Source organism: Perca flavescens, chromosome 23 (assembly GCF_004354835.1).
Source record: "Perca flavescens isolate YP-PL-M2 chromosome 23, PFLA_1.0, whole genome shotgun sequence".
NCBI lineage: Eukaryota > Metazoa > Chordata > Actinopteri > Perciformes > Percidae > Perca > Perca flavescens.
In genome coordinates this window covers 13226018-13240158 of record NC_041353.1, presented here as the reverse complement: position 1 = coordinate 13240158, position 14141 = coordinate 13226018, and the positions used below count along the sequence as shown (strand labels likewise).

Genomic DNA, 14141 nt, shown 5'->3' with positions numbered 1-14141 from the left:
CACACACACACACACACACACACACACACACACACACACTTAAAGAACATATATCCAGCTCCCCTCAGACTCATTAACCATTCTGTACGTAGACCTGGCTAATGACTTTTGTTTGACTAATGACTATTATTCCCATGCACACACACCTGACCAGCCTTTGTTTGGTGAGGAATCCTCCGCTCTAATTAGTTTTTGCTAAGCTCTACATTCAACTGGTGGATAACAAGTTTGAGAAGGAAGTGAGGGAGGAGAGACATTTAAGGAAAGATCTTCCATCTTCCAGTGAAACACTGGACGCTTTAGAATTAAACAAAGTCACATGCTGACAGTTTGGTATAGGCTGGGATCCAGGAAACAGCTGCCAGCCAACAAGAATACAGCTGAAACTCTGTGGAATAGACAGAAGAATCTAAACTTATAACAGACCAAAGAGGAAAGAGCTCACCCTTGTACAGCGTAACCCCTGCACAGGAGAGACCGAGAGATTCAACATGTGACTTGCACATGCACAATTCTCTCTCAGGACCAATTTGGAAAAGACGCCAAGACCTTCAAAAACAGAGTGTTACAAAACAAACACGCATGCCCGACCCTAAAAAACAGACAGTGTGCTCAGGCTGCCACAATACAAACTGTTCTCTCTGTTCTTGTCCATGATGACCTAAAGGAGGGCATGAAAAATTGCAACAAAACAACTGATTTTTATCAAACTGTTCACAGTTGGAGGGCTTAAATCATAGATCTTCATTTTTATAAAGCCACTTCAAAGTTGTTTTTTCTTTTTTCTTGTGTGATTGGTAAGGAGAATGGATGCCAAACTGGGGCTAGGTATCTCCTGCAGTGCTGGGAGATTTTAAAAGCCAACGCAACGTGTGATCTTAGTTGCTTTCCGAGGGATTTTTGAAGTCGGCTTGTTTGTGTATGGTGTCAAACTACTTCTAAACTATCCCTTATTGATTTCATTCATTACATCTAGACAAAGAACAAAGGCCTGGATTAGAGAGAGGAAATCTGTTAAAAACTAAAATTGCTTAAGATATTTTAATGACTATGTCAACATTTTGGGGAAATATGATTATTCGCTTTCTTGCCTGGACTGAGATAAAAAAAAGATTGATACCACTCTCATGTCAGTTTATTCCCCAAAAACAATGACAATCACTGCAATCTCCCTACAATGTCAGAGGGTTTAACGCATTACGATAACATAAATGCTAGAATAACTTTGATGACGAGTACAATAAGAGGAAGTCAAACTGGATGTCAGATCCATCTGAGGCTGGGCGTTGATGCATGAAAGCAATAAAAAAAAAACATTGGCACAAAGAGAGGATGTTCAGAGGCCTCAAAGGTCCAAAATCTCAAGAATTGTTCACTGGTATTTGTTCACTGTTTATTGTGTGTACTGTGTAATAAAATTCCACAGCTGAGTGTACGGTATGTGCCGAGTGTGTTTCATAGTTTAAGGTGCACGTTTACAGAGAAGCATCTGTTGTCTCTGTATTGCGTAAACAACAGAGTAGTCTACTCACTCTCTGGTAAAACTCCTTTAAAAAAAAGCGAGATTACAGTTTTTGGGATGCGTATTCTCACTTTGTTTGGGAAAGTGGGACGGGGGTGGGGGGGGTAGTGTTCTTCTTCCGTGAGTTGTGTTTTCTTCTTTTCTTTTCTGTTTTCTTTTTTTTTTCTTGTCACCAATAATTGTTTTGAAAGGGCGCCAGGCTTGTACATTGTTTATTTTCAACTTTTTTAATGAATCCTAGTTTATCTTCAGGGGGCAGCGGCATCACTTTTACCAGCTGAAACGTGCGTGGCATGGGTCATGTGGTCAAGCGAGCTAAAGTGTTTTCACATTTGAAGTCTCTATCCGCTGATGTGATGTACTTGCAGGAGACCCATATTAGGCCTATGAGAGAGAAAATGCTTAAATGTGGCTGGGTTGGTCATATCTTTCAGTCCACGTTCTCTAGCAAGGCAAGAGGAGTTGCAATTTTAATCCGTAAGACAGTTCCTTTTAGGCATGTTTCTACTTTGAGTGATCCAAACGGTCGATATATTTTGGTACCGTAACTGGTTACATTTATCCATTTCATGTTACACTTCTTAATGTATATGGGCCTACCTTTGATGACCCTACTTTCTTTACTAAAATATTTAATTTACTGTCTGATTTTACTGATTCACACGTTATTATAGGTGGTGATTTTAACTGCGTGCTTGATAATGTTTTGGACAGGTCAGCCCAAATAAGCCAGTTACCTTCTGCCTCCATAGTTTTAAATAACCTTATCTCCTCTATGAATCTAGTTGATATATGGAGACTGATACACCCCACTGGTAGAGACTATTCTTTTTTTTCACAAAGGCATAAGTCTTATTCTAGAATAGATTATTTTTTACTTGACTCAAACCTTATTTCAAACGTGATCTCCTCAGACTATCACAACATTTTAATTTCTGACCATTCTCCGACTTCAGTAGTTCTTGATCTTGGCCTTAAGACTAAGCCACATTGTTGGCGTTTTCATCCCTCTCTTCTTTCTGATGTATGAGTTTTGCCAATTTATTTCTGAAAAAATCTTGGATTTTCTATATTAATGATAATTCTGAAGTCCCTGACTCCACTTTATGGGAATCTTTTAAGGCTGTGATTAGGGGTCATATTATCTCTTTTGAGTCCACGGCCAGACGAGCCAAACGTAGACGCCTTACAGAAATAGAAGGGGAATTATCTCAATTGGAACCCTCATATAGTTTCCTCTAGCCCCTCTACTTTACAGAATATTCTTAAATTAAAGTATGAATACAATACTATTTTGTCTGGACAGGTATGGGATCAATTGTTGAGGATAAGAATATTTTGAGTTGGGGGATAAGCCCCATAAATTGCTGGCTCGACAGCTGAGGGGTCTACAAGCAAATAAAGCCATACACAAAATAAAACCAAAAGTAGGGGACATGCTTGTGGATCCTAAAGGTATAAATGATTGCTTTAGAGAATATTATGAACAATTATATACATCAAGAGCAAAAGGGGATGTTTCTAATTGGTTGAGAGATTTGAGTCTTCCTAAATTGAGTGATGCTGCCTGTGAGGCTTTAAACTCTGAGATTACCATTCCAGAGATTGTTGATTCTATAAAATCTTTTCCTAACGGCAAGGTGGCGGGGCCAGATAGTTTCGGCATTTAATTATATAAAAAGTATTCTGGAAAGCTGTATCCCCTTTTACTGAGGATGTTCACTCATTCTCTTGAAACTAAACAATTTCCTGACACATTGTATGATGCTAATATCTCACTAATATTAAAGGAGGGTAGGGATGAGACTGAGCCTTCATCTTATCGGCCTATTGCATTACTTAACTCTGACATTAAACTCTCCTGAACAATCTAATTGTCATTAGTTTTATTAGCACAAACTTTCAACTGAAACTGACTTGCCTAAATCTCATGCCATCTAAAATTCCTTCAAGTCTTAATGACCTAAATTTAATTAAACTAATCAATAAAAGACACTTGATTGAACGTTATCGACATTGAAAGTTTGGCATTTATAGATCTCCAATGCAGATATAAACTGAATAGTGTTTTAGAGTGTTAGTTTTAGAGGCATCACTATGACACGTTTTGAGTGCAACAGTCTGAAACAATCCTGAGCACCAGATTCCCATATCAAATATTAGGATGTGATTGTTGGCAGTTACGGCTATTGTTTCGATAAAATATCATGGGGACAAGTTCAAAAGGGTCTGAAAAACAGGACATTTGAAAGATTAATAGTTAATTTTTCAAAGAAGAAATCCCTGTAGCTTTTAAAATAAAAATGTTTAGACAAAAAACAAAGCTCAAACTGCCAAAATAAGATACCTAGAGACATCCCATCCAATCTGGTGGCAAACAGGATGTGGGATGCCAACCCCAACCACACACGCACATAAACATTTCTAGACGCATACTAACACCTACCAAAAATGCTGAAAGATTCAAAGGGCGGCCTGTGGGGTGTTAAGACAGCCTGTCCTCGCTGAATGGGGCAAGGGGCCCATAGTGTCCTCTCAGGTGTCCGTGTTGTGTTACAGCAGGTAAAAAGGACACACACGAGCAGACACAATACACTCACGTGAACTATTGTGTTTCAGCTCAATGGCTGTATACGAATAGTCTTTCACACTGAACAACAGATATATATATATATATATATATATATATATATATATATATATATATATATATATATATACATATATATATATATATATATACATATACATATACATACATATATATGTATTACCTGCTGTAACCTGCTGGTAAAACCTAAGAAGCTGATCGCAAAATGCTCGATTCTCCTTCAGCAACTATTTCTGAGGTACCCCTGAGCAAGGCACTCAACACCCGGATGCTCTTGTTATGGTGCTCGGTTATAGTAGTAGAATGTCTACAAAGTTTGTGTTAGTTTTTAACTTTTATCTGTACACTGTTGGTAGACTGAGCTTGTCTTCTCCTCTGTTAATGACATAACTTTTACTGCTCTTTTTACTGTATGTACTTTAATATAATCAAGTTGTAATGCTTGTTTTCAGGGTAGTCATGAGTACATTATTTCTGCTTGACATTTAATTGCTGTTAACTGGAAGTGTAATAATGTGTCCCTTTATAACTCTTGCATCTTGCACTATGTTTCACATACTTCCTGTCTCAACGCTCAAGGCTCTAAGGATAATTCACCCACCAAAGACTGGCATGTTGTCCCAAAACCTTCCTGAACCAACTTTAAATCTAAATCTGTTCTTAACTTTAAAACGCTTCTTTTCAAAGTGAGATAATATTATCTTCTAATGTTAAATTACTCATGTGTTCAATCTACTTTTTGATCTGTGGAAACATATTAGGTCTTCAAAGGGAAAACATATCACGTACACAAACAAAGGCAGCAGACTGGTACTACATGTGTATCACAGGTTGCTTTGCAAATATACTACACTAAAAGGAGAAAAGCTAAATCAATTCCCCAATAATGCAACTGTCAAGATGTGTTGATTCAGATTTTAATTTGGGGAAAACTCCAGTAGATGTTTATGCTTCTGTTATTATACTGAAAGACTTTGCTGGTCAGCATCATTTACAGAATATTGTACTTCCCTGCTAACAACATCTATTCAATTATTCATGTATGTGAGGGTGTGTGTTTTAGTGAGATAGTTTTACTATGTGACCAGTCGACCCATATCGTGCCACATGGCACTGACCAACCAGATGACAGCATATGTGTGTGTGTGTGTGTGTGTGTGTGTGTGTGTGTGTGTGTGTGTGTGTGTGTGTGTGTGTGTTGGATACTCACCGCATTGTGTGAGGGGCACTGTGCGGTGCTTGGAGAACCTGAGATGGGCGTGTCTGCTCTCTCCTGGGGACTCATGGGATATGTAGGCGTGCTATCTGTTGCATGTTCAATGAGGTTTGAAGTTCTGTGTCGCAGCACGAAGGCTGGGCCCTCGGCCCCACTCGTCTCTCCTCTGTCCAGCTTGAAACGCTGGACTGGCCTCCACAGACAGAAGATTTAATAGATGAAGATGACTAAATCCAGTCTTTGGATCTTCACTCGGAACTTTATGGCAGAAATGAGATAGGTAGAAACAGAGCAAGAAAGAGAATAACAAAAAATAAAACTTTAGTATCCATGTTTTAGTTTAACCTCAAATCCAACTAACAAACTAAACAAAAAAAATCCAGACACTGTAACAGTCAAAACACCATAGTTTTTAAAGTTATTAAAGTTATTAAAGTAATAAGATAATACTGTGTTGCAGTTTCCTAAACAATAAAAAATGCAAGCCTATAATATAACTAATAAATGTCAAACATGGCTTTAAACCTGAGCAATTATACACAGTTATTTGGATTATAATATATATATATATATATATATATCACAGTCAAAGCATTAGGAAGTCTTCTATTTGGGCCAGACTGACACCCCGGTATCATATTAAAATGTGACAACAGTAAACAACAGTCAAAATGGATTCTCGTAAATGGAGTAGAAACGAAACACGCTGTCTTATTTCCATTTGGGAAATCAAACAGTAGCTGGAAGATTCATATTGCAACTGGGCGATTTATGAGATTTCAAAAAAGCTGATAGGGGGTGGTTACAGTCCAGTATGGCAGCAATGCCAACATTAAATCCTACACCTCATGAATGCTTCCAGAAGGGCCGGCCTCTAGCTCACCTAGTAAGAGCGTGCGCCCCATATAGGCTGAGGCCTTTGCAGCGGCCCGGGTTCGACCTGCGGCCCTTTGCTGCGTGTCATCCCCTCTCTCTCCCGCTTTCCTGTCTATCCACTGTCACTATTGAATAAAGGGAAAAGCCCCAAAAAATTATCTTAAAAATAAATAAAAAAAGAATGCTTCCAGAAAAGCCAAGAAATCCGTTAGGGACAGGATAAGCTGTTTCTTTTTTGCGAGAGACCCATGTGGATTCTAATTCCAGGTGTGAACTGAAATACTTGTGATCAGATCACCCAAGATGCATGTTAATGTCAGGTCTGAACAGGCCTACAAATATGATAGTGGAGGCATAATCTAATAGTTAAAAGGTTGAAGCTCAATCCTCTTAGAAGACAAACAATCCTGCAGATGTATCGCTGTCTGCACAGCACTACAGTTCACTCAAAGCCGGTCTGCATTAAAGATAAGATGATGTTGGTTGTTTTGCTTTATCTCTGTTACTTCAAAAAGTTACCCGTGGTATCAAGGCATTAAAATAATAGATCTACTGACACTGGCAGCCAATTAGGAGCTGCCAACTTGCTGTCATTGTGAGTTGCTTAGCGACAAGCTGTGCAAGACAGGAACAAGTGACTCACACACAGGAAGTAGATGTGTTTAATGTTGAGAATTTAAGAGTTGAGTATTCCCTTTTTTTCTTCATCGTTCTCTAACCACTTCACAGTTTGTATTCTGCTTTACAGGGAAATGTAACAATATCACTTAATTTAAAATTAACTAGTGCAGTGCCCGTTTGGAGTGCATGCCTGTTCAGAAGGATTGCTTGGTTCTTAGTATTTTTTTCACAGAACTTTATCTAACTATAAGCACGGTTCAATCAGTCACGGCTCAGCTGCGGCTCATTTAGAGATTTGGCGTGTCCCCTTATTTTCATCTAGCCGTCACACATCCAGGTAATCCCAACATTAAATCTTATCCAGCACCTGTTATATGATATGTTACTCTCTGATAGAGTTGATTGGTTGCAACACAGCAACTATACAGCTATAAACGCACACACTCTCTCACACACTCACACACACACTCTCTCACACACACACACACACACACACACACACACACACACACACGTTATTGGTGAGGACATGTGAGGACATGTGTACCTGACCTAAACCCATTTTATATCTGCATGTTTTTACAGCAGCTTGTTTCCAAACACTCACTTGCACAGCCGAAGCTTGAATATGCTTAATGTACCGTAAATGATGACAACTGCAGCTGCACATTTATATCAGCATGTCTTACACTGCTGAGATCTGTTTGTTCTCTGTGGCACAGCACTCCAGAGGGGCCAAGTCAATGTGAACATGCCCCCAAGCACTAGACCACTTCATTTAAACCATCTCCCTGTGCTACCACAAACATACATTAGCATGCATGCAAAGGCATGCACATACACACCACACACTTGTACACTTACTTGTAAACATACACACATACAGACTGCTAAAGACATAATTTGTAATAGGGTGATGAAAGCATGTAGAGAGCAAAAGAGCTGCAATGGATCTAAAGTAAAGGACAAGGTAACACAGTGCTACAAAATATTTAACTGCACATAAACTATATCGCTTTCATTAACCAAATGTTAAAGTTCTTATCTTGCTTAGAATGAAAGCACAAGTAACCACAAGTGATTGCTTTTGCACCTCTCCTGCTGTACTGGATCATATTAAATCATAGAGCCTAGATAGTCGAAGGTGACAGAAAGTTGGCTTCTTTGCATTACTCCTACTCGGCACCTGACTGTCTCACCATGCATAAAGCATCAGTTTGAAATAGCTTTGTTCTTCCATCTAGATTATAGTTTGACACAAGCCAGCATCAAATCTGTTTTGAAAAAAAACACCATTTTTGGATGTGCAAAATGCTGGCTTAATGTGAGTGGAAGGCTGAAACAGAGAGGATACAGTGTATTTTCATATGTAGTCACCTGTGTGGACATGAAACTGACTTTGCAGGACAAGGTATATAAATAATATACCCACAAATACTGTATAAGGACAATGTATAAGAGCCAAACTCATAAATATTCTATAATGATAATTTAAATGGCCCTACAACCCTAAGCGGTCCCAAAACTAATGGTGTAGACACATATAGCCGACGGCCAACCGTTGACAGAAAACCCCGTCGATATGATCAGTCGCGTCCCCGAGGTCCAAAAAACTGCCACAGAACAGACCAAAAAGACAAGAGGAGACGAGACGTAATACATCTCTATAACAGCAGGTGGCGCTAATCTGTAATGTTGCCCAAGAAATGAAAACCGGCAGCTGATTGGACGAACGCGTCACATGGGTTTGTTTTCTCCGGAAATTCAAACCAGACTGTCATGGCGGCTCGTTCAGAATACGATCTCATATTGTACTAAAATAGGTCACTGAAACATGTTTCTGAAAACATTTTAAGCGAGAAATAGGCCGTGCAGTTGCTGAATCTGTCTTCATTTCAGCTCAACAAAGTCAGTTTAAAAGATTTTCGTCAGATTTTGAGAGACTCTAGTCCCCTCATTCCGCTCGCCATTTCCAGGTGAGTCCTGACTGCCCTGCCGGCGACTGAACATGGCAGGTCGGCCAAAATGAACGCAGACAACCCCCAGACTGACGATGGCACGGGACACACCAAACAGATTCGAGTCACTGACCTCGCCAGACTGTCCAACGGACGATAATGGAATGCATCTGTGCGGATTACATTTTTTGACTTTTCAAGCGCCTTTAATACCATTCAGCTTTGACTGTTAGGGGAGAAGATGGGAAAGATGAAAGTGGATCCATCACTGGTCCTGTGGGGTTTGGATTATCTGTCCCTCAGACCACAGTATGTACGCCTGCAGGAGGAGGAGGATCCAACCAACACCAATCACCATCAGGGGCACTGAGGTGGAGTTGGTGGCCAACCACAGGTACCTTGGTGTGCAGCTTGACAGCAAGCTGGACTGGAAGAGCCATATGAAGGCGGTGTACTGTAAGGGGCAAAGCAGACTATTTTTTAAGGAGGCTAAGGTCATTTAATATCTGCCAACCCTTGCTCTGCAGTGTCTATCACACAGTGGTGGCCAGTGCTCTGTTTTTTGCTGTGGCCTGTTGGGGAGACAGCGTCCGCACAGCTTATAGAAACAGAGTGGACAAGCTCATCAAGAAGGCTGGCTCGGTGGTCGGGGCTGAACTAGAGACGGTCCAGCAGGTGGCAGGGGCCAGAACATTAAATAAACTAGGATCAATACTGACCAACCCTGCACACCCACTCCACCTCCTGAAGGTGATAAACAGCAGCACCTTCAGTCAAAGACTGATGGCACCAATGTGCAAGTCGGAGCGGTATAGGAAGTCCTTCATACCAGCTGCCCCACCACTCTATAATGCACAAAAATAACTTTCCTTCATTTATATTTTTGTATTTTAACTTATTGGTATGGATATATTTGAGTAAATGCGTGGGGTTATGTCTGTCTTGAAGCTGCTGTGACACTATAATTTCCTGCAAAGGATTAATAAAAGGATCTATCTATCTATCTATCTGGAGCAGCTTTTTACAGAAAATAGGTGTGTTGTAAGTGAGTGCATACACATGATGTTTTTCCAGTGAACGATAATTATTCTAGCGAAGAAACATCAAACCACAGCTGGTGGTGGTGAAAGAACAAAAAAAAATAATATATTATTTATTTATAAAAAATTATTAAAAGAGCTACAGGAAAACAGAAAGTTCCATGACCCAATGACATCGACCAACAGTCAAGATCCTGCGAAGAGATTAAAGACTATTTGAGCTGAACTGAGATGGCTGGCCAGTGGGCAAGTTCCCTAATCGAAATCAAACACTTCTACACTCAGAGATTGTCCAATCAATCTCTCCCCTTTTCCTCCGTCCTCTTTCTCCCTAATCGACTATTTTTTTTTAAATTACATTGAAGCTCTTTTTGAGTAACTGCACCCTCATTTTCTTTCATGATGAAAAGTGAGATTTCATGCCGGGCCCTTATTAACTAGGGAAAAAGAGGAATAAACTACTTTTGATGGGGTTTTTTGCAGCTGTAATCAATTCCCAAGATAACAGTCTTGTGGCCTGATTGCCACACAAGAACAAACAGCTCTCCTGACAATTGAAAAATCTGAGAAGTTTGGTTCTGTGTTGGTATGATAAGAGTCTGGAAGCAGTGGAACAAGAAAAAAACCATTGAAGAGACTTGCGTGGATGGCCACATGTGACCATCTCACTCTGTACGTATCTGTACACACATACACAGAGAGAGAGAGAGTATGGCCATCTTCCTACAGTTTCACAGCTATGTCTTTGCCATTTCTATCTTTAAAAAGTTCACATATTGAGGTGCAGACTAGTGTGAGCATCAAAATGTAAAAACATGTCGCACAAATCTTGTCCACTACACCATGCTTCATTCACCTCACCAAATATTTTCGACTATTTTGCTTTCATCGGACTTCTAGATCACCATAAATACTAAAACAACATGATCCCCTCTTAAATAAAAATACTTCTTACAAACGACCACATGTACTCTTGTGGATACAGAAATTTACAAGAGAAACATAACTGCAAAACATAAAATATTACAACCATCTTTTTAGAATATTCATTAGTAAAAATCTTTTAATGTTGACCCATCAAATTGGTAAAAAAGGTTGAATATCCATGTTTTAATAAAAAAATTTAAATTCATTTTTCAAAACGTAATATATGCTTAGATGTCTTCCATCTCTTAATATTCGCAGATAATCCTAACTAATAGCAAAGCCAATTATGGTTGACCTTAACCATAAACATCCACCACTTAGCTAACTCAAAAGATTGTTTACAAAAACCGGAAACAACCTCAGACACCACCCTGATGGAGGCCAGATAGCCAAAACATGTGGTGTGGTGGTCATTAGAGGAAACTGTACTGGATAAGAATTCTCTATGTCAAAAACACAAAAATCACAACCGCACACACATACACACGCTCATGGCCTACAAGAACCAACCCCACAGTAGCAAAACAGGCAGAAAAGAACAGACTGACCCCATATTGAGATGATCAAAAAAAGACTGGCCATGAAAAAAGAGAAGAGAATTGATTTACACACACATACCAAATGGGGCTTAAAAGTTTCTGTGCAGAGAGAACAGCTGACACAGAATGTCTGTCGACAACAGGATGCTAAATAACTCATCTAGATGTTTCGCTCAGCGTAGCTGTATGATCACAATTTTGGGTTCATAAAAAGCATTGTGAATGTCGTGTATACATACACCCTTATTTTTTCCCTATTAAAGTCGCTGTATGAGATTCAATTATTTTCCACACTCAACCTCCATGAAACAAACCAATCACGCAGACAAGTTTACCATCTGCTGTTTTTCTGAAAGTTATAGCAACTCAGAGAATCCTATCAAACTGCCCCAGAGTGACACTTTAACCCCAGGAAGTGTACTGGCATAGAGGATAAAAACAGTAGAGCAGCCTGAGGGAACCAGACTGGTGATCTTCTGGGTAAACCTGGATCAAGAATGGGATTTATCCATTCTCTCTCCTCACTCACAATGTCACTTTTTGGTTGTGTGCTGTCAGCAATATAGTCTTTCAGTACACTCACTAAGTTCCTCTTTCCATTTTTTTTAAAATATTTTATTCTCTTGACAGCTATAAACCAGCTCTGATGCTACAACAGTAATGTCTTAAATAAACATTATTGTCCAATAACCATGGATGCTATTGATTTGGCCCAAAGGTCCATACCAGCAATACTGTGGGTGTGTGTTATTCAGCTGACAAAACTATACATGTCTTGCCGTCTGTGATGGCATGTTGTGAATTGGCAATTTTAAAAACCGTAGCAATTTTGTCGTGACACAAAGGACAATATTGATCTTTAAATATTGATGTCAATGATGTGACCCTTGATCAATAAACAATCTCTCTCACCACAAGTCCACTCTGCTGTCCTCGGTAAGAAAGAACAAAATGATCTCCCAAAATGTTTAATTTTTCCTTTAACACATTCATGGCCAATGCAAGCCATCTTTACGTTGGGTAAACCAGTCAATAATGTAAACATTTGAGCTGGTATAAATGGTAATGATGTATAATTACATGGAGAATTTTTTATTTTCTTAATCTTTTAACTTTCAATCATCCTGTGATCTTTTATCTTGCAACATCGAGTCTAGACTTCAGTTTATACAACACCTGTAATTATTAGCAACCTTTAATTTTAATCCTAAACTGCACATGGAGATTAATGTTAATTACAAATATATTAACATGCTATGATCAGCATGCTAACAGTCTACACACAAGGTCATTTATTCATGCGCATTATTCCACACAGGCATGAGCATGTGCTGCAGCATTGCCTCATGCTCATTGTCACCATCTTTCTAGTTGTCTCTCTCGTAAACGCAGGCACACGCATGCACGCACGCAGAAGACTGCTGACTTCACTTCAGTAGTGTGGAGTCAGTCATGGAGAACTGTAGAGCTGTGACCAGGTGGCTCCAAAAATCAATCCTGGCAACCGACAGACAATCCCAGCGGGAACTCCGATGAAGAAAAAAAGAAAAGAGAGAAAAAAAAATAGCGACGACTTAAAACTGAAAAGAAATGTCAATGGAAAATGATTTGTTCTTGTTTTCTTTCTCCTCAAGGAAAAGAGTGAGTGGTGAAGCTGAGTAGCTGCTGTAAAAAAAGTGGAAGTGAATTATAAAGAAGCAGAAGTACCCATTTCTGGATCTTATACTTTGGATCTACATTAAGGGCCCATCTGTCATGGCTGTGATGTGACAGTTTGTATAATAAAATCCCATATATCACTTTCTGTATATAAAGAAGTGTAATATATAATAGAGAAAGAGGGGGAGGGGGGCTTCAGTAGGTGACCTAAATGATGGTGAATGCTGCCTGAATATGAGGCATTTAGTTTAGGGAGCCAAGGGAGAGAAAACATGTTTTATGGGGAAGTTCACTGCAGACAAAGGCAGTGGACAGAAGTCGGTGAAAGCATTACTGAAAGCAATACTGCTAACTAAAAGGACAAAGAGAAGGTGAGATGCACGAAAAAAATGTTAAAGGATGACAGAAGATACGACCCAATAAACCTGCTCTGCAGCATCGTCTGGTTTTCAGACATGTGACGTATAATGACAAATCCAGTTATAGGCTGTTTGAAGGAAAGCAGTTTTCCTTTACTTTCATTTAGCGTCAAACAAATGTAGGACAAAGGTCAAACAGTATAGTACAAAATGCTGTGTAAATGTTTCACAACCATAGAGTATTCACTGGAGGATTTTAACTAGTTACGTACCTATTAACTAGCAGCTCTTGGATGCTAAGGAGGCTTTTAATTAGTGCTTTATTAAAGACAAGTGTGATGGAAAGGCCAACAAGTTCAAACAATAACAACAACCAGTCAAATACACACCGTCGGCTGTAACAGGAGTCTCATTAAAGAGATCTAGTATTTCAAGTAAAACCTATTCCTCTTACATTTTTTAATTTTTCTATTTAGTGCACATTATAATAACCACACTTCTTGAGGTTTAACTAAATTGCTCAAATAACATTTGACACAGTAAAGGAAGTGTATTCACTTCCACAGCAATGTTACAAAATCCCTGTTCAAATTCTTTTAGTATTGGCTTCTTGTTCTTGTGTTGAAAATGTTAGTGGCTGTAAAGCAATATGCCCTTTTCCCTAGAATGTGTGCTCACTCTCTGAGTCAGAGATGGCCTGTGGCCTGCTATGTCATTATTTCCACGCACGCATAGTGATAGTAGCAATGACAGGATCTAGGCTTATATGGAGTTAATAACAGACATCAAAACATCAAAACAGACTAGGGCTGG

General features: G+C 39.3%; 1 protein-coding gene across 1 annotated transcript in view; it reads right to left on the bottom strand.

The window, feature by feature from the left end:
• adipor2 (adiponectin receptor 2) overlaps positions 1–14141 on the bottom strand; it is a 30056-nt gene that overhangs the window by 9988 nt on the left and 5927 nt on the right. The window contains exon 2 of the mRNA XM_028571101.1: positions 5344–5607. Within this exon, the coding sequence (XP_028426902.1) occupies positions 5344–5418 (75 nt within the window). The 5' untranslated portion in view covers positions 5419–5607. The remainder of the gene's footprint in view (positions 1–5343; positions 5608–14141) is intronic.